Source organism: Aspergillus caelatus, assembly GCF_009193585.1.
Source record: "Aspergillus caelatus strain CBS 763.97 unplaced genomic scaffold BDV27scaffold_73, whole genome shotgun sequence".
In the NCBI taxonomy this organism is placed as follows: Eukaryota; Fungi; Ascomycota; class Eurotiomycetes; order Eurotiales; family Aspergillaceae; genus Aspergillus; species Aspergillus caelatus.
The window spans coordinates 25,676-45,525 of NW_022475336.1; the positions used below are offsets into that span (position 1 = coordinate 25,676).

The window sequence follows — 19,850 nt, forward strand, 5'->3', positions numbered from 1 at the left end:
ACATTGTCCAAGTTCGCATATAAAAGGTATGTGATCTTGCAGCCGATGAGAGCATTTTCTTCTAACAATTCACTGTTCCCAAGAGCTGGAGATAGCTTGATTTGACTTTGGTTCCTTGCTTAACTCTCACCACCACTGAACTTTTATTATTTTCTATCGGCCAAGATGCGGTTTACTGCCCTCTTGACGCTGGCAACCATTGCCATCGCCTCTCCTACGCACAACCTGAACAGCCGCAACGAGCTGTCACGTCGCCAGGCTACAGAGGGCTGCTCCATCGGGTACTGCACACAGAACGGCGGCACCACCGGTGGTGCTGCTGGTGAGACCGTCACCGTCACCGACCTCGCTAGCTTGACTGAGGCCGCCGAGAGCGAGACTCCATTGACGATTATCGTCTCTGGTGCCATCGAAGGTAGTGCCAAGATCCGTGTTGCTTCGGACAAAACCATCTACGGTGAATCTGGCAGTTGTGCGTATTCTCCCTGAAACTTCATTCAGCGTGAGTTTTCATTAACGACTATTACAGCCATAACCGGCGTCGGATTCTACATCCGTCGGGTCAGCAATGTCATCATGCGTAACCTCAAAATCGGCCAAGTTCTTGCCGACAACGGCGACGCTATTGGCATTGACGGGTCTACCAACGTGTGGGTCGATCACTGCGATCTCTCGGGAGATCTGAGCGCTGGAAAGGACGACTTGGATGGTCTTCTGGACATCACCCACGCTTCTGAATGGGTTACTGTTTCTAACACCTACTTGCATGACCACGTAAGTCTTGATTCATGCTAGGGGCTGGATAATCTATTAACGGTTCGTTTAGTGGAAAGCCTCCCTGATTGGACACTCAGACAGCAACGAGGATGAGGACTCGGGTCATCTCCATATCACCTATGCCAACAACCACTGGTATAACGTTAACAGCCGTGCCCCGTCGATCCGCTTTGGCACGGTCCACATCATCAACAACTACTGGGACAGCCTTCTCGGAACGGGCGTCAACTGCCGCATGGATGCTCAGGTCCTGATTCAGAGCTCCGCATTCTCGAACTGCCCCGACGAAGCGATTTTCTTCGCTGACTCTGACTACACTGGCTACGCGGTCGTCGATGATGTCGACTTGGGTGGATCTACCAACTCCGTTCCCGAAGGCACACTGACTGCTTCGTCTCTGCCATACGACGCCATTGAAGCGCTTGGCTCCGCCCAGATCGCCGCCACCATCCCTGGAACCGCAGGCCAGAAGTTGTAACTTCGCACCCTGTCTGCTGCCCTACGGCAACCCTCACAGCCTGAGTAATCTGATCTTTTGTTTTCTCTTCGCAACGCGCTTAGTAGTGCTTCATTGTATGTCGCTGAAACCACCTCAGTGTTTGTATTGAATCGAATCGTATTATATTACATTCTGTGAACTTGAGTAGCAGAGTAGCAGAGTAGTTAAAATAACAATTCGCTATGTGCTGTGACTTTGGTACCAGTACTGTGATGCTATCCACTTGGATGGTGAATACTTTCGATGGTACTGTTTATCACAACCCTAAACTGTAGAAAACGCCATGAAGATTTTGAAGGGTAACACAGTTAGACGAACTCCATGTACCCCGAGTATGACCTCGCCTAGCAAAGATACCGGGCTATATACTCAATCATCTTTCAAGTATACCTGTAAGGAGTCAATCGCTAGATACCCGTACTTGAAGCTGTAGTCCCTCGCAGCTTGCCTTTTATACCGAGCAAATAAAATATAACTATGTTTAGATTGAATATATATTTTTATATACCTGCTATATACTTGATAATGCCTGGTTTATCAATATCTATTTTTTAAAATAGTGAATACGTATCGAGAAGATACCCTGAAACGAAAGTTGCTTGAAAACATGAAAGGTGAACCGCGTTTTCACTATGGAACCCTTAGCATCAGTGACGTTCTGGTTTTATGCAAGTATGAGAGCACGACAGTAGGTATCGCGATCGACCCGATCTGTCATTTATATTATGCCAACAATACCATACTATACTAATAGCAAACTACTCCGTTGAGCGTCAAGAGCTCCGTGATCTTTATTCCTTCGGGGTTCTTCAATCATTGTCTCTGGTTTAATCTTTTCTAGCCCTACAGCCTTCAGACCTTGGCCATAGGATGGAAAACTAGCCGTGAAATATCACATCCATCAAGAACTATTTCAATTCGGTTTTTGTATCTTAACATAATCTGATGAACATAATCTGAATTAATAGTTATCTTCCACCACGACCTCATCAACGTGGTTTTGGGCCTCGCGTTGTGCCTTCTTCTTGTCAATATAGTCCAGGCCCTTTGTTTCTATTACTCTATCAAGGAAGGCTCCCGCAAACCCGGCGATAAGTTCCTTAGCTTCCGCATGGGAATCGGGTTTTTCCTGCAAACGGTGGTTAATCCTATATTGCCTTTCATCACTAGGAAGGATAGGATAAGAGTCCACAGTACCATTCGCAGCGCAATGCTTTTCATATGCTTTCATCGCCTCGTATGATGCGGCAGCACCGAGGAGTTCATGAGATAGTTCGTCTTTATGGGGTGATTGAGTGACTTGGTTGTAGGCATCTGCCTGGTCAGAGTTATCTAAACGCGGTCAATGTTTGCAATGAAAAGTAAATGTGAAAGAAGGGATATAGGATACCGCTAAACCAGCCCATGATTTCTTCTTCTTGTTGTTGTTCAGAGAACCTTGCTTGCTGTTGTTGCTATTAAACGAAGCCTTTGTGATGATGGAATTACCTTAAGACGACTGTATTTTGCACGGCAGTCAATGATGATGCTGGTTAGGGCTCAATGTTTACTGTGTAGCATAGACTGATATCATATTTGCTCTTTCTGGTATCTTGTTATGAAGATCGGATTAGCGGGGCGCCAGAAACAAGAAACGGATTCTATAAAGTTTCACTGCAGTTCCAAGTTAAACCGCGCGTTTTGCCCGTTGTGGGATGGCTGCTGCCGAGTTTCGGGATAGAGGTTGTATGTAACTAGGCGTTTCTTTTCATGCTCATTTATGCTGTGATAAAAAGACATTTTTCCCGGACGTCAACAGGAAACCCTAGCTATTTATGCAGAAACTAAGGCAAGAAATTATTCTCAGGTTAGATCTATAGATTCTTGAATAATATTCCTGGCATGAAATTGCAGCGATGGACCCTCTCGCGCGGCCCCAACCCATGCTCGCAACTTAACCTGGGGACTCTGATCCATTGGCACCGAGCTGCAACAGCCCGGATCATCCTGACAATGATTCGGCGGCAATCGGATCTCGTACAAGAATAGGACTCGAGCGATTGTAAGAGGGAGCTCGACCCACGCCAAGTTCTTAGCCAGGCACGACCGTGGACCGATGCTGAAAGGGCAAAATGTTGCCTGCGCTTTGTGAAGGTCATCCTTTTGTGGTTTGGTCCTCTATCCATCGATCCGGCTCATATTTGAATGATCTCGGATAATACTCCTCATCATGATGGATGGAGTATATCGGTGTTCCGACTATAGTTCCTTCTGGCATGTAATATCCATCCACGGTCATTCCTCCAGCTAACACACGGCGAGGTGGTATATTTGCCACTGACGGTGAAATACGCATAGACTCGCGTATACACGCATATAGATAGCAACATGATTTTAAATGACTGCCCAGGCGAATGTCTTCCACCTGTTTAAAACACGAACGGATCTCAATTGTAGCTTTTTGCAGAGCCTGTTTGTTATGTGCCAGGTGAAACAGGACTGAGCTCAGGTTGGCAGCAACACTATCCGACCCGATATTATTCAGTCAGACCAGGAAACTCTGGGTAGATCTTAAACTAAAAGAGTAATATACCTGCAAGCAACAAGAGCACTGATTCATTCCACAACTCCTTACTTGTAAAGCCTTGGCCAGTTTTTGGATCTACTGCATTCAGCATATAGTGGAAACAATCTTTTGTAGAAAAATTGTTCCCTAGGCGGGCTCTCTCTCTCTCTCCCCTGGCGCTGAACCCCAAGCACAAAAATCCCTTATTCTGCTGAAAAAGCTGGCTAGTAATAAGTGATCGATCTTGAACCGCAATATTTGCGATTAAGCCATGCACTGTATGGTATATATTAGTAGTCATAGGCAAGACATCGCGCTCTTGTTGTCGACATATGGCTTACCGTTGCAGTCCGGCGACTTAGCGTTTTGGTCAACTTTGGTACATAACGATATCTACCATCTCCTGGCATGTTAAAGCTTTGCCCATAGCAGAGATTACTGATCACATCAAAGGCAAGGTAGTCACACAATGGTGCGACATCCATACTGGGTCCCCAGACATTGGTAGGAGAAGTAGCGAGCCTATCACAGAATGGACTGATGTGGGATAGGGTTTTACCCTGGACTCCTTTCAGCGCATTCTCTGTAAAGGCCTTGAATAGGATCCTCCGCTTGAATGCATGTGTCGTTTTGTCGACTCAACTAAATGTGTTTAGATTCTGGTTGCTAAGACTCATTACCACATAAGAGTCAGCCTTGTAGACGTTGGCCATTGTAGAATATAGGCTTGTCTGCGAACATATAGATACTGCATTGGGGGCCGTATCTAATGATATTTCTTACATTATTATTTTAGCATAACTTGAAATGATAGCCAGAAGTGACAAGCTCGCCATATTTCTGATGTTCCGCATATAGTTTGGTATGTGCAGAACCGTTCCACATACACCAGGCGGCGTACCAATCAGTTATCTTTCCTAGTGATGGCTCCGGGAATTTAGCCAATGGATGGAAATATAACCGATACACGATCAGCAACAGAAGCTAGATATCAATTACTACACGTTAACCAGACGTTGATAACATGGGGTGGGGGTGGGGGGATGTAGATGGGAGGTACGAACATAGATGATGGCTAAAAGGCCAATACACAAGAGCACAATCATTGTGGTATCGATAGCCAAAGAACCAAGATCACGAGGTAATGGACTTTGTATACACAATTCACCATGTGCCAGGCTATTCTACAAAGTGATCCTCCAGAAAAGACCCTATCCACACGGCTTGTGAAGCACATTTTGTAGACCCAGGGCTTGGGGTGTGGTGCATCAACACATGGGTGTGGGCTTGAGATGTCCTCTCAAATGAAGTCATTGACTTTAACTGCAGTACTGCAGAGCATGTTAGGCTGTTCTAACCCAAGGTAATTGACAACTTTTTGAATCATAGACCTGTTGAGCTTGTTGGAGAAGTATAGATCTTGGATCCGGTATGTCGGGTACTTGTATAGTATAATTAACATAACCTCTACCGGTCTACACTATTAGGGCCGCAAACAGTATAATTACGGGCTGTGGTGATGCTCCCTACCACTTTACCCATGGATACACCCATGGGTGAATGAGGTTTTTGTTCCATTTAACCAATAGCGTGAATGGTAAGGGGGCAAAACAAAACAATCAAGCAAGATCAAGAGCCATGAATGGGTAAGGCGAGAAGAAAACGCATTCAGAAGAGGAAAGATGGGTCATCGACCATAGCTTAGCTACATGTATCGTGATACTATGAAGGCTGGAATAGTAATTGGTCAGAGATATCCGTGGAAATAGAATGAGAGCTACAATGACATGTTTCTCGGGCCTCAATCCATGGCGCTCTCCGATCTACCTTCCACCGGAAGTCTCATCTCCACATCCGTGCCACCTAAACTTGTTCTAGCTCCTGCAAGAATGTTTCTTTGGGGTCCTTTTAAACTTTATTATATCCCAATCAGTATTAGAGCATACATACGCTAGAGAAAGCTATATTACTACGTACTGTGACGACTTACGGGCACACGAATGAAATCGGCATCAGGTAAGTGAGGTCAACGCACTCGGAGTTCTTTATGCCGGCACGCCTGCTTTGACTACCAGGAATGTTGCATTTACCAGACAGCCAACGGTTTGCGCTCTCTGTTTTTGCTTTGTCATTGACATGCCTAACGTCGGCGTTGAGCGCAACTACCGTTAGCAACGCTCTCCCGGCTATCGTTGGCGACCTTGGCGCAAGCGATACGGAAGCATTCTGGGTGGGCACGTCGTTCTTACTATGCTCCACTGTTTTCCAGCCATCATTTGCTATATTTTCTCATATTTTCGGCAGAAGGCCACTGGTAAGATGCCCCCCCCTGGGGGCTTAGTACAGTGTATCAAATCTAATGCTATCAGTTTGTGATTGCATTCTTATTCTATATAGTTGGCTCTGCGCTTGCTGCCGGGGCGAGTAATTTTGATGTCTTGCTTGCTGCACGCTCCCTTCAAGGGGCTGGGGGAGGCGGTCTTATCACTCTGAGTGAAATCCTGATTGTCGATCTGGCTCCCCTCAGAGAGCGAGGGAAATGGCTCGGGCTCATCAGCCTTATGTGGGCTGTAGGAAGCGTGTCAGGTCCTCTAGTGGGTGGTGCCCTCGCTCATAGAGGTATGCACTTGAATCCCTGTTCCATATACATCTCCGATATCTACTCACAATTGTGTTCGTCCAAGGACGTTGGAGATGGATCTTTGCCCTCAACCTACCTCCAGCTTGCCTGTCACTTGGTGTCATCTATGCGACCGTCAACCATAAATCAGGGGCTAGTGAGTTAAAGCAGGCCATATACCGCGTGGATTGGATAGGGTTTGGTCTGTTTATCCCTTCCATGACCAGCCTTTTGGTCCCTGTTTCCTGGGGTGGGGAAATGTTCCCATGGTCGAGTTGGCATACTCTCGTCCCATTGTTCCTGGGAGTGCTTGGTCTCATAATCTTTACATCTTATGAGATATGGGTTGCGCCCCGGCCCTTTCTACTTCGAAGTATCTTCCGTGATCGGAATGCGAAAGTGATTTACTTCCAGACATTCTTCCATGGTATAGTGGTACGTTACAAGTCAGCCGTCCAGCTATTAGAGGGACTTTCTTGTCTGATCTAGGTGTGGTTTAAGGTGCTCGCAATGTTTTATTATCTCCCACTTTATTATCAAGCTGTCAAGGGATACTCGCCGGTAATGTCCGGTGTTGCTCTCCTCCCTATGATGTGCCCAATGAGTATTTCGGCAGGTCTTGTAGGTGTCGCCATGACGATCAGTGGCCGCTACCGATGGGCGCTCTGGACTGGTTGGGTCTTCACTACGACTGGGGTTGGCCTTCTTTACCTTTTGAACGCCAATTGTCCCATCTTTCGATGGGTTCTTATCAGCCTCGTTTGTGGCATCGGCATGGGCTCTCTTTTCACCAGCATGAATCTTGCAATACAAGCCAACACCGCCGAGAACGAGCAATCCCATGCCCTTGGATTCTTCGCCTTCTTTCGCACATTGGGTCAAACGATCGGTGTCGCCATCGGAGGGAGCATTTTCCACAATATATTCGAGAAAAATCTCCCTGCCGATCTGGGGATTCTTGACTTAACCAAAGGTGGCAGAATCGACGCAGAACCGCTAGTCGAGGTGGAAAAAGCACTACCAGAGAGTGATCCTCGCAAAGCGAAGATTATTCACGCCTATGTGGAGGCCTTAAGAATGATATGGATCGTCCTGTGCGCCTTCTCCGCTGCGTCATTATTGATCAGCTTCTTTACCAAAGCTTACACCTTAGGGACAGGTGCGGGTAGGTCGGTTAGCTTCGACACCGAGCACGGCCATCTCGATCCCCCGGATGTAGGGAATGAAAAAGCGGATCGTGCCGAGTCTGGAGAGTCTGGACCGCAGAATGTGGGGCTGGATTCAAGGAAAGAGGACGAACTTTGAGGCTGGGTAAACCCTGTTCTTTTTCCCTCGATCTCTACGCCGAGGATCATAGGAATGGTCTTCGCCCGTTGTATATTGCAATAGAATGATGGTAATTGGCTCCACATCTGTAGGCATTCAGCTAGTCAAATTGCGGAATACCACGAACCAGGGCTTGGTTCGTGGTGGTTTCCAATAACTGTAACTATCTGTATAGTCAACTTGGAATACGGTGGCACCATACTAACTTTTGATAACTATGGTCAACCAATTGTTAAACCATAGTAGTATAAGTAGAACCACCAATTAAAACTATAGGTTTTTTTTTTTTTTTTTTTTCAATTGTTTGTGATAACTTTCTATTTACCATGGTAAAAATTATAACTATTCTAACTTAAATTTTATTTCTTCACTGAATCTAAAGATCGCAGACCATAACCTTAAAAGAAATCTATCCTAAGCTAAAAGAAAAAAAAACCTTTGGTTGAACCTTGAAATCACCTTTCTTAGCACAAGCCTTGGATACAAGATTAACGCTGCGGAGATGTATATCCCCCAATCTAATCACACTTTTGTCACTTGCAGTCTTTTTGGATAAAACTGAACATGTTAACCAGTCCTCACGTCACCCATAGTGCCAATTATTATAGTAGATCGAGATATCTGCTTTGACTGACTGAAATAGATGTGTAGAGGGACCTTTGACAGTTGTGGTTTTCTTTTCTGGAATGTGTAGTTGTGGCAATCGAAACGGGATTGATGAGGTCATTTAGCCCTACCGTGGATGTCGACGTAGCATACATATTACCTGCATTTCCGTGCTGTCATAAAGGTAATGATTCATAATAATAATAATAATAAAACCAAAAGGCAGGTGAAGGTAATTTACATAGAGCAGTCTTTGTTTTGTGTTCTTGGGAGGAAATCAGAGTACCATCACCGGTCACTCCTAGAGAACTGACCGGTGGATGATGCACGGTCTCTTCCTACAAAGCGGGAGAGCTTCAACTACCGCACTTTCAAAGTTGAATTTGACGTTTTGACATTTTTTATTTCTATTTATGTTTTTGGAGATACCATAATGGCTAGGGATCCAGTACATTATTACGACGTAGTTAAAAGTTTATGGACCCGCTTAGGGTTTCAATGAGTCGCCGAACTCATGAACTTTCCTGAGCTCTTTCTCTGAGTGGGGCTGTGGAAGCCCTTTCGGATCAACCGAAGCTTCGCCTCCATCATGAAGATGCTCCATGGGGTCGTCATGCATGGTTTCATGGAAAACCCTTGCGTGATGGTAACGTATCACACAGTTGTGCTTTCCTTCGAAACTCCAACTGTGTTGTTTTCATTATAAGTCGGCCAATTCTACTCCTTTATAATTTTCAGCGTACATCCGGTAGTGTAGGGTATTTGACTGTCCAACTCTTCTACTATTTCCACGTCTTCTTTATTGAGACCAAAGAACAATTAACCCGTGAAAATACCCATATGGAATCCATAGGGAATCCGTACGTTGCATTCCAGCTGCAAAGCGGGTGGATAATTAATATAAATGCAAATACCTAGCATGCCCTCTTATTCCAACTCAGTAGAGTAACAGGGTGGTCTTTCGTGGGCTTTTATTTTATTTTATTTTATTTTATTTTATTTTATTTATTTATTTATCTTTTATATATTCTATGCTTTCACCAGGAGAACTGATTAGCGTTGACATCACTTTTATTTGGTGTGACAGCTTAGCGCGGCACCAGAAACGGCTCCCATTGGGCCACCGGCTGCCTGTGGGTATCCTACTAACCCCAGTGCGGCATGGCTCCTACCAGTTTCAGGATAGCGGCTCAACTCGCGGGTTTCTCGCGTCGCGTCGACGCCATTACTCCATCTATAGAGGTTCGACACCTCTCAATTGCTTCTTCAACTTCTTGCTTTCACTCACACCACACCGCACCACAAGGATGCCTGCAGGAACCCCTTCCATCCCTCGAAACAAGCGCTGGTCTGCTGTTTCGGCCTCCGCCAACGCCGACGTCGCATATCAAAAGTTCCTGAAAGAGAAACCAAATGTATACGAGTATGTGTGCATCTGCAAACGGCCCGGCGCGGATGACGATGATGAAGACGAAGATGAAGACGAAGATGAAGACGAAGATGACGCCGAAGATGGAGACAACAATGAAGCCGAGTGTGACGGGGGCAAAACCTGTCGGTGTTTCAAGCCTGCGGCCGACTATCCTGATCACCCCTGGATATTCTCTAGAGCTGGAATGGACAAAATGATCACTTATCGTATCATGTTGGATTTGCGAGATCCGGATTCCTTTTCGATGTACACTTTCAACGACCACTCCGGCTATGGTGCGATTGAAGTCGTACAGAATATGATGCTCGATTTCGAAGAAGCCTCGGGCAAATGGCAGCAGCAGTGGGCCGTGATTGAAGCCCTAGCCTGGCTGCTTAGTGGTGACTTTCTCTCACCTATGGTGATGTAAGCTTATCCATTATCTTGGATTGAGGTTGCGTACTAATTCATCAACCCATTAGGATTGATGATGGGGATCTCTTCCAAGAAACCTCAATCCTGCTTGAACAGATGTTCCTCGCCATGCTCTCCGAGCTCGAGAAGGAAGGCCAATTGGAGGCACACTCTGATGTCCACAATATCGGTTTCATAATGGGGTTGATTGCCGGTGAAGCCAACACTTTGCGGTCTGATGGTTCCATTAACATTGAGAAGTCGAAAGCGAAGTCGTATCACGGACAGAATTTCATTTCCTATCTGCTCGCCTATGCCAGCAAAGGCAATATCACCATGCGCGGGCCGTCCAATATCGACGACATAATTGCTGAGGGTGAAGAATTGTCAGAACAGGAGAACGTCGAACTTCCCACTGCCCAAAAAGACCCCTGGAAATGGGGGACGGCTTTCAAGGCATACAAAAGAAACGCAGTTGCCCCTTACGGCGGCCGCCCCAGGACAGCCATCGGTGGTGATCGTCTCGATATCACCACCTATTCTAGTGCAGAGCGGAAAAGAGCAAGTTTCACTAAGAAAGATCCGCTTACTGCGGACATGATCAAATCGATCAAGGAAGGGTTGGTCCTTCAACTTGCATAATCGTTCTCAAGAATGCTGGCCAGATATTTTACTATCATTTCGGAATTATTTGATGACTGGGTTTGCTCTGACTCTACCATACCTTTGTCTGATCTAGGCTGGACCTATTCATCACGGGTGGTTATCAAACTCGTATAATAAGATTATGAAAAAAAATAATGATAATAAATTTCAAAAATTTGCGATCCACCTAATTATGTCTTTCTCTATTTACTACACAAGAAGTTCTGGCCATGCACTTATGTAATAACGCACTACTCTATAAGGTATACTTTTCAGTACTGATAATCTATAATATATTAATTTGTATAATTGACGATAGAGCCTGTAGTTTAATTAAGAATCTCATATAGTAATATTCGTAATAAGAATTTATATAGGGGATCACAGTACCTAAAACTAATACACAGCCCTGCAATCCCTCTGTACACTTGACCTTTTGACGTAGGATCAGCAGTCACACCGAATTAACCGACATATTAGGCGGGCTTCACTTAAGACTGTTAATACAAACCCTACCAAGAAACAAGTTGGATTTAGACCAAACCCATCAACCCATAGGCTTTGGCGAGGTTTATTTACAACCATATGCCGGCTTCGCAGTTTAATTAAATAGATCTGAGTTATGTATACACGCTGTCCAAGCTTCTTTATATTAGGGAAAACCAAAAACAAAATAGCTCTTTATGTATATATTGATAGCTTTCGTGATAGTCAATTTGATGAGTTTATGCTTTTAAATATCCTTGGCATCAGGATTTTATGCAGAGGGCACATGTTGTAGAACTGATTCTACCTGATAGAGCAGTTACTGAACATCCTCAAGACAATATCAAGGTAAAGAGATCATAGAACGGATTGGCATAAAAAAGCCACCATGATTCATTCCAGACCAAAAGTAGTTTCCGGATGAGAAATTATGCTAGTCGTACCCACCTTTTCGCAGTGATCTAGGTGCCCCGTACATGCCGTTGTATCCTCCGAGCAATACTATCACCATCCAAGCTAAAGCATTGGAAATTGGCAGGCCCAACCCCTGAATAGCCGAAAGAATCCTTCGAAGTCGAGGCTGTATAGACCCTCGCTCATATGGTGGATACGTATGCCCTCCGCAGACACAATACGAGGACAATCAGACAGAACGACCTTCCGATATGTCTCTGGTTGCTTCTAAAACAGACTAATGCATGGCATGCTGACAACTCGTGTCGGGATCCCTAGTTCGCTTCTCAGTTTCTTCGCCGCCATGACGGCGAATTGAAGCTCCAAGCCACATGAAAACAAGCGTGACCAAGGCATTTTCTACCTCCATAACCACATAGCCACTGAGGTCTATCGAGTGCCAGCTGGTAGTTGGGATTCCCATGCTGGGGGATCTCGAGTGAGAGAAATACTGCTAGGAACGTTCTTCTGGATTTCATTATGCAGAGTACACATCTAAACGCCAATTACTTCCTCTTCATTTGCCAGACGAATATATAGCACCTTGGACATGGCGCCAAACAAGGAATTGACCTTGGCGGGCTGATGCGTGAGGTCATTTTGCCCTTCCCCAATGGAGCCGTGTATTATGTGAATGGCCTTCAAGTGACTCAGGGTACCCATACGCACGCTGGGTGCTGCATACCCTAATTGGTCTAAACGGTCCGCCGAGCAACCCCAAATACTTGATCATCTCAACAGTACCATCGACCGCTCTGAGATCGGCCTCATGTTCGCTGTGAGGGTGAGGTCGTCGGGGGCTCGATACTATATACCTGACATAGGTAAAGTTAGTATAGAACAAGCTTATTTTATCTTCTTCCTCACCTCTCCATTCCTATTTATTTTGTGCATTGACCCGAGAGACAATATTATTATCATAGATGGAGTTCGATACTTGGGTTCAAGTAAGGCTATCTTATAAGCTCCAGAATCTATATTCAAGCGAGGAAGTACCTCAGTAATGGTTTTATCTAAAGATCTATTCGCAAAAGGCAAGGATAGGTTACCTTGAAGGCGAAAGGAGAAAGGTAAAATGAAATTCTACCTTGAAGTCAAAGCGCCATCTGTTTTAAGGATAAATATTTAAGATAATGGAATATACTTTAACTTGCGACTTATTATCTATAACTCCTCGCGCTTATAGCAAAACTCTGGACAGAGGGCAAATACAGTCTATTTTATGAGATAGTGAATAAGTATAAAGGCTTGAAAGCAAACACTAATATCGAGGGCTATCGACTCTGTTAAGGCAGAAGATACTGGGGCTGTGTTATGAATGGTTGCTTCATACATTTAGATATGATTGGTTCAGGCACTCATACTAACGATTTAAGTCTGACGCCAGAGCTACTAACGAGGGTCTGTAGGCTCCATCGACTAGTACTTACTCCGTCCGTGCTCTTATCCAATATTGTTCATTGCATCGCTAGTGTGCTGAGTTGTCAGCGAGCGTATGTCAATCATGATGTTGGGGCACCTGAAGGTTGCAGCGTTTAAAAATACCGCAGATAGTCAACGAAAGATTGAGCCTAAAGCAATTATTTAGTGCTCTTGTCCTGAATCGAGCAGTTATCAAGTTATTTATTGTCATTGAGGTCCACTTAAAGGCTATATAGCAACGTCTTTCTACTTTTTGTTCTCCAAGCAACTAAGCGCTTACCCTAGCCTATTAAATTTAATAGCTGTACTTCTACTGCACTTCTCTGCTACACTAATGAATATTTTTATCAGTGTAGCTAATTCCTTAAGGCCATCCTGATACCCATCCTCCAACCTTTTAATCCCAGTGTAATATATTCAAATTCTGTCACTAAAATATACCTTTCCTGCGGTAGATATACATTGTATTAGGGGTTCAAGATATGTGTAACTAGAGAAGAACTTCCTGGATATCAATAGGCTCATAAAAGGCACGTGTTTTAATCTCCAGTGTCAACTCTATTGGTACATCTAGGCCTCCTTCTTAATCCTATCCTTAGTTTAGACTATACTTAATAATGCGGTGCAGGTCAGGTGGGCTGAACATAGATGCTAGAAGCCCGATTAGATATTGTGGCAGTGATCAGGCTGAGAAATAGGCTGCAGTAGGTATTCGCTGTCAGCAACCGCGCACGGCGCACAGCCTCGCTGCTGCCATCGACTACCTTATATAATGTGGAGGCCTTTCCCAAGCAGATAATGCTTCTTAAAAGTATCTGTCCCTCATTACTGGATTTGAATAAAAGTGTGCCGGTATTTTCCTCCAAACCTTTTCCGATAGCCTTCCATGACCAATTGTTTCACAAACCCGTGTCTACAGTGCTAATATCTTTCAGTCCATGTACCGTACTTGGAATCCTCGAATTTTAGAAAAGCGAAAAATCACAAGAAGGGCGGTAATTAGGCCCGAAACAAGACTCGAAAGCCTTATGTCAAGCCCGGCAGCGCCTAATTTGGAGGTATCTAAGAAGATATTCTCGGCTCTACCGGAAAAGGGCATTCGCCTTATCATTATCCATCCCGGGTCATACTCGGATCATATCAGATGCGATATTCGATTGGCAACGCTCGCAGATTCACCTCCACCATATTATGCCTTGTCTCATGTCTGGGGAAGTGACCATAACCCCGAACAGATCCGCCTCAACGGGGAAAATTTTGATATCAGGAAAAACCTAGCAAAGACTCTTAGACAGCTGAGACGAGGCGATAAAGCTGTAGTATTTTGGATTGATGCGCTGTGTATCAATCAATGCGACGAGGACGAAAAAAGAGTGCAAATTCCATTGATCGGGGATATTTATAAAGAGGCCGAGAAAGTCGTCGCCTTTCTAGGCGACCATGACGCTTCTAGCCGATTGCTTTTCAAAGTCCTCCAAGGACTGGAACGACAAGTTAATATAGGCTATATACTGATGCGTTTGGGATCCGAAGACCTTGCTTCTATTAAAGACGCAACATATACGTTCCTCGCCAGAGAATACTGGTCTCGTGCTTGGATTGTCCAGGAACTCATACTTGGTCGTGACCGCAGGATCCAATGCAGCACCGATGAAGTCTCATTTTCGGCCTTACAAACTCTTTTAGACGGTTTGGCGGGTTGGCCCGTGGTTATGAAACTATCTCCAGGAGGTCCAGATCGTTATGCTGCGCTCAGCCCCAGCACTAGATGGCATCCACGATTCCAACAACTCCTAAAGACGGGGTCAACATTGTCTACAAATGGATTTCTTGACGGGTTTCTAGATAGCCGATGCTCATACCCACAAGATCATATCTATGCCTTTTATAACTTATTTCCCGAGGAGATTAAGAGCTACATCGAAGTCAACGTCAAGAAAGAGCCGGAGGAAATAATTTGCCAGGCAGCTCAGGGTATTATCAAGGAAACAAGGAGTCTGCACATCATCACCCTCAGAGGTCGACAGATGAGGCCCGTGGATTTGTGGCAATATAATCTACCGTCTTGGTGCCCTTTTTTTGGAGTTGAATTCTTGAATGATCCTATACTTCCAGAGTTTTCTGGCGATCCTATATACCTTAGCAATGATGAACCAATCGCGAAATTTTCCAAGGATGGAAAACGACTGGAAGTGAAAGGAGTGATGATTGGCCAAATTTGCACGACAGTTTTCAGAAACCCCCTTGCCTCGCGACCCTTCGAGGATATCGACTTTAAAGATGAAGAATTAATACCGAGTGGGAATATGCCTGCGAATGCATTTACTTCATCATATCACGATTTATCGACGATGTTGAATTGCTTAAGGTTGTTCTAAATGACAATGACGATGTCGCATGTCTACCTGGTCACGACTCTCTCCTAGCCATCCTGGACAGCGAATATGAATTGAGCAGATTTAAGTCAATACTGATGAGTGACTCAGACCTTATGTACAGCTTTCATGAGTTTGCACAATACCTACACTCACGACAACCCTGTACGTTCCGCTATGATGGCTCATTTCTCCATCAGCAGCACCGCAGTATACTCCCAGAAAAAGATCCCACTACAGAAGACTTAGCAATAGTCCCTCAAAGCGCGTGCATGAACGATGTATTGTGTGCAATACATGGCTGTGAACCACTTATGGTCTTACGGAAAGAAAGGGAATCTTACAGAGTCATTGGAGAAGCAAAGGTCTTTCGCAGAATAGGTGATAAATCTTTTAGATATAAAGAATTAAGGGGCTCTTTTATACTCAAGTGACATACCCTAATTCGGAGGGAGACTGATAGTTATCTTCATATTAATCAAGAAGGTTCTGGGTTTATATTACAATATGAGCACGGGATCAATCAACCAAACAGTTCAAGTCACCACAAACTTTCCTGAATATCATAGGCGTCATGTAATACAGTAGAGAGGGGGTAGTTGAATAATGTAAAGGATAAATGCAGAGTAAGTATAACATAGGAAATATACCTTAAATTGAAGAGTATATGTATAAGGGAGTAGAGGTCTATGTGCCTACATGCCTTGTTAGAGATATCGTGTTCAAGGAGCCATCCTAATGCCATTGGCATATTGGTCGAGTGGGATTAAGATATACTATAGCAAGGTATGACCACTGGATGTCTTGGGGCAGGGACAAACGATGGTAATTATTAATAGATTCAAAGTTTCGCTTTGAACAGAAACTCCTTCCAGCCCTGTCATGACTGAAAGCGGAGAGTTCTACAAAGAAAAAAGGTTTACACTATAGCCGGGCTTGTTTCTAACTTCACAGCTCTATCGCATACATATAGCCAGCCCCATACATAGAAAAGTTGTTCATAATAGCCACAGGGAGCAAGTCTGGGGTAAGCCCAGCAGAGCTATTGGTTAGTAGATGAGCATCAGCCAGCACGTAGATCGGGCGATTCTTGCCATCACAAATCTTGTTTGTTAGTACCAAGATATGTCGTCGATTCCACAACGCTTGATCACGGCTTTGCAATACTATGGGCGGAGGACTTGAGACTGGAACGTATTCCTGCGCGGTATCCACCCCAAACTAAGAGGCTTTTTTTTTTTTTTTTTTTGAGAAAAAAAAAGGATTTTATGCCTTCAAGTTTTATCGGTCAACTGATATACACAGGCTAGTTCCGCCACAAAGCAGTCGTTGGTCTAATCAGTGTGCCTGTATATTTTATACACTGTCTTGGTAGTCGGGAAGGAGAATAATGAGGAATTCCACCAATCAGCCGCTGCCCTTCAATAAACTGGCGGTGGGGTGGAAACTATTGAACTCTGTTAGTCCACATAACATATCAATGGCATTCCTAATATCCCATCCTATGGTCCGAAATCCAAGCTATCGATCTCCACATTGGAAGATCGACAAAGCTTCACTTACAGCGGATGTTCTTTGGCCTGGCTTACTGTGTCCTTACATACTAATTTTCGCACGAGCAGATTTGACTTGCGCGTAGTCAATCGGCACACGTCAAGAGTGTCTCGCAAAAACCTTAAATCTTCCACTGACTGTTTCCTAAATCAGCCATGACATCATTTTGGGACGTATTATATTTATGCTAGGGCCCCATTAGATAGTTTAAAGATCAGCATGCAGTGGCACGAGGATCATACGAACTAGTGGTTACCTTCAACTAAAAACAAACTGTAATCTTGACGTGTAAATCCATTAACATCAGACTCACTACAACTATCAGAACCTTGGGTAATATCCATACAGTACCAGCCAAAAATACGAGGAAGAGCTACTACTCCATACGATCGCCGATAATTGATCAGTGGCTATTATAAAAGGTTCCCTTCCACCCTGATACCAAAAGCCCAATCTTTCCTCCAAGCAATCACTATCTCTCTCTCTCTCACCCAAATTTATATTTGTTATTTTCCAACTTTATAACTTATAATTATAATATAAATCCATCTTCAATATGCGATTTCTTATCTTTTACATATTGCCTGCTGTCCTGGCCAGGTCATCCCACCTCCTGCGCGCTAGTATGTCTTCCTCCAAAGAACTTATCATGTCCCCGCTGGTGTGCATTGTTGGATAAGAATCTTTTCTTATCTATGGGATGTGGCTCCTCGTCTTCTTTCTATAATAGTCCCCTCTACCGTAGCTCTATATCTGATGAATGCTAACTTCATCGATTAACAAGCCGCGGAACTCGAAGGTTCAGTTCAAGGGACTCTAGTCTTAGAGCAGTCCGAAGACGGAACTCTGATGATTGAGGGCCAATTGAGCAATATCCCGCTTGGAGCCCATGGAATACATATTCATGAGTTTGGAAAAACAGGCAATGGATGTCTTGACGCAGGTGGTCACTGTATGTCTGTCACCGATCTAAACCCTCTTCAATGGCTGCAGAAAGAAGAAAAGTAAGAGCATGTCGGGATCACTTACTGATTCTTGAATCAATATAACTAGACAATCCAACCAACCAGACCCACGGAGCACCCAATGATACAGTGCGCCACGTTGGTGACTTTGGAAATATTAACGTTACTAGTGACCCGTATTTGCTTAGTCTAACGGATCATGTTGCTAAGCTTGATGGTCCGTACTCTGTGATGGATGTAAGTAAGATTCTAGATCCTATATCTCATTACCCATTTTAGCTAATATGGAGGAAATAGAGATCGATAGTTATTCACGCAGGTAAAGACGATCTGGGTAGAGGAGGCAACGAAAGTTCAAAAACAAATGGTAATTCAGGGGCCCGCTTGGCTTGCGGTATGTGGCCTGAGATTTTCTTAACTCTGCACAATTGATTTACAGAGGCTAACATCCTTTATCAGCCGTTATCAAGGCAGCCTAGACGCCCGCAACCGACACCGCAGAGGCCGCTACTATATCCTCAAGTCAATGTCCGCGTTCAGGTTGAGGAGATGGCATTTTTGCCATTGGAGTCAGAGGCCAATTCAGCGTCCACTTGCCCCCTTATGTTTTGTATGGCGAATTGGATGAATACAGAACACTCGCGTTGTAATATGCCAATACAACAATGTAGGATTTTAGGCTAAGAGATACCCTTAATGTTGAGTTAGAAAAGCAGCAAAGGGGATACATAGATGAGAAATTGAAGGGTTAGGCCTACTGTAACCATTTCTCTTCTATCCGGTTAAGGAGAGTAGTGAGTGGTGCCCTTTTCTATAACCCTCCTATGTGTAATCCGTCTTATTGAAGTCCGTAAGAAGATGTTGGGATATAGTTCTATTAATGTGCTGCTTGTTATCTATAGATTGAGGTACGGTACGACTGATTTCCCAAGCTTATGCCCCCTCAGAACCCAGTAGCTAAGAAAATATTTTATCTTCTGTCACTGCGCAATCACATGATCTTAGGGTTGAGTCTTACTGAAGGAAAAGCACCCGCGTTTGTACCCGGTAGATCAAGACCACTCACTGGTGGAACCTTGACTGCCTACCTTTTAAGGCCCGGGCCGTTCCCGACAATAAACCCATGCCATGCTTCGTAGTTCGTATGTACCATTACTTCAGCTGAAGCCCTTGGAATTCATAAGCCCTATAACCCTACCAAAGTAGCCCACCCTAAGTTTATTTGCATGGCCACACTCTATAGAGACTATAGCAAAGTCTTAGTAGGCATGATACGCAACCTCTTCTGCTCGGGAGCTCTGTTGACTGGAGGGGTATCTGGGATTTCGGCGCCAAATCACGCTTGGGCACGGATCACTCGTGTTCAGAACGCCACTTTGAACAAGTACATCCGTAGACTTTAAGATATTGCTGGTACCTTCGGTGTGGAATATTTGATATTCCATTAGTGAGGGGCTTGCATGACCTTTTCGAGCTGTACTCTTGTCACAGGTGTAATCGCGTTGGTATCGTGCATTTAGACTCCAGTTTACGTCGACGAGTTCGCTCATCAATCGATAGTCACATAGTTCTCTATTTTGTGCCAACTTCCCTCCGATCAACCGTAGAAACTTGCAACCACGCCCAACAGGGATGGGCTAGCTGCGTTCAACATGCCTGACTCTCTGGATCTTGCGGGTATTATTGGAACTTGGGCTGCCGTTTTCGTGGCTATTCTCGCGCTGGTCGGCATTGTTGGCCCGTTGCTTGTCT

General features: G+C 44.6%; 6 protein-coding genes across 6 annotated transcripts; 5 read left to right on the forward strand and 1 right to left on the reverse strand.

Moving 5' to 3' along the window:
• Positions 1-165: 165 nt before the first annotated feature.
• Positions 166-1,277, forward strand: BDV27DRAFT_171787 (pectate lyase family protein; the record flags this gene model as incomplete). The annotated part of the gene is made up of 3 exons (XM_032075685.1): positions 166-472; positions 530-774; positions 827-1,277. 3 exons carry the CDS (start codon positions 166-168, stop codon positions 1,253-1,255), a joined length of 981 nt encoding a protein of 326 aa, XP_031928275.1. The 3' UTR covers positions 1,256-1,277.
• Positions 1,278-3,118: 1,841 nt separating this feature from the next.
• Positions 3,119-4,927, reverse strand: BDV27DRAFT_144631 (cytochrome P450; the record flags this gene model as incomplete). The annotated part of the gene is made up of 7 exons (XM_032070287.1): positions 3,119-3,431; positions 3,478-3,777; positions 3,860-4,041; positions 4,163-4,458; positions 4,495-4,552; positions 4,647-4,805; positions 4,886-4,927. The coding sequence occupies 7 exons, from the start codon at positions 4,925-4,927 to the stop codon at positions 3,119-3,121; spliced, it is 1,350 nt and encodes a 449-aa protein (XP_031928276.1).
• A 971-nt stretch (positions 4,928-5,898) lies between these two features.
• On the forward strand, positions 5,899-7,746 carry BDV27DRAFT_171789 (MDR family MFS transporter; the record flags this gene model as incomplete). Its single annotated transcript, XM_032075686.1, has 4 exons — positions 5,899-6,135; positions 6,191-6,440; positions 6,506-6,876; positions 6,943-7,746. The coding sequence occupies 4 exons, from the start codon at positions 5,899-5,901 to the stop codon at positions 7,744-7,746; spliced, it is 1,662 nt and encodes a 553-aa protein (XP_031928277.1).
• A 1,887-nt stretch (positions 7,747-9,633) lies between these two features.
• On the forward strand, positions 9,634-11,006 carry BDV27DRAFT_127262 (uncharacterized protein). The gene is made up of 2 exons (XM_032066725.1): positions 9,634-10,210; positions 10,267-11,006. Exons 1-2 carry the CDS (start codon positions 9,681-9,683, stop codon positions 10,838-10,840), a joined length of 1,104 nt encoding a protein of 367 aa, XP_031928278.1. The 5' UTR covers positions 9,634-9,680; the 3' UTR covers positions 10,841-11,006.
• Positions 11,007-14,044: 3,038 nt separating this feature from the next.
• Positions 14,045-16,046, forward strand: BDV27DRAFT_127264 (HET domain-containing protein). Its single transcript, XM_032066726.1, has one exon. It carries the CDS (start codon positions 14,143-14,145, stop codon positions 15,580-15,582), a length of 1,440 nt encoding a protein of 479 aa, XP_031928279.1. The 5' UTR covers positions 14,045-14,142; the 3' UTR covers positions 15,583-16,046.
• Positions 16,047-17,600: 1,554 nt separating this feature from the next.
• BDV27DRAFT_127265 (superoxide dismutase) lies at positions 17,601-18,851 on the forward strand. Its single transcript, XM_032066727.1, has 5 exons — positions 17,601-17,756; positions 17,918-18,085; positions 18,187-18,335; positions 18,396-18,492; positions 18,558-18,851. Exons 1-5 carry the CDS (start codon positions 17,690-17,692, stop codon positions 18,575-18,577), a joined length of 501 nt encoding a protein of 166 aa, XP_031928280.1. The 5' UTR covers positions 17,601-17,689; the 3' UTR covers positions 18,578-18,851.
• Positions 18,852-19,850: the final 999 nt, after the last annotated feature.

Bases quoted from the DNA above. Each gene is read 5' to 3' on its own strand.
- BDV27DRAFT_127264 (XM_032066726.1), top strand. From the start codon at position 14,143: ATGTACCGTACTTGGAATCCTCGAATTTTAGAAAAGCGAAAAATCACA.
- BDV27DRAFT_127265 (XM_032066727.1), top strand. From the start codon at position 17,690: ATGCGATTTCTTATCTTTTACATATTGCCTGCTGTCCTGGCCAGGTCA. The intron at 18,086-18,186 runs GTATGTCTGTCA...CAATATAACTAG, and splicing joins TCTTGACGCAGGTGGTCACT to ACAATCCAACCAACCAGACC. The intron at 18,493-18,557 runs GTATGTGGCCTG...ATCCTTTATCAG, and splicing joins AGGGGCCCGCTTGGCTTGCG to CCGTTATCAAGGCAGCCTAG.
- BDV27DRAFT_127262 (XM_032066725.1), top strand. From the start codon at position 9,681: ATGCCTGCAGGAACCCCTTCCATCCCTCGAAACAAGCGCTGGTCTGCT. The intron at 10,211-10,266 runs GTAAGCTTATCC...TCAACCCATTAG, and splicing joins TTTCTCTCACCTATGGTGAT to GATTGATGATGGGGATCTCT.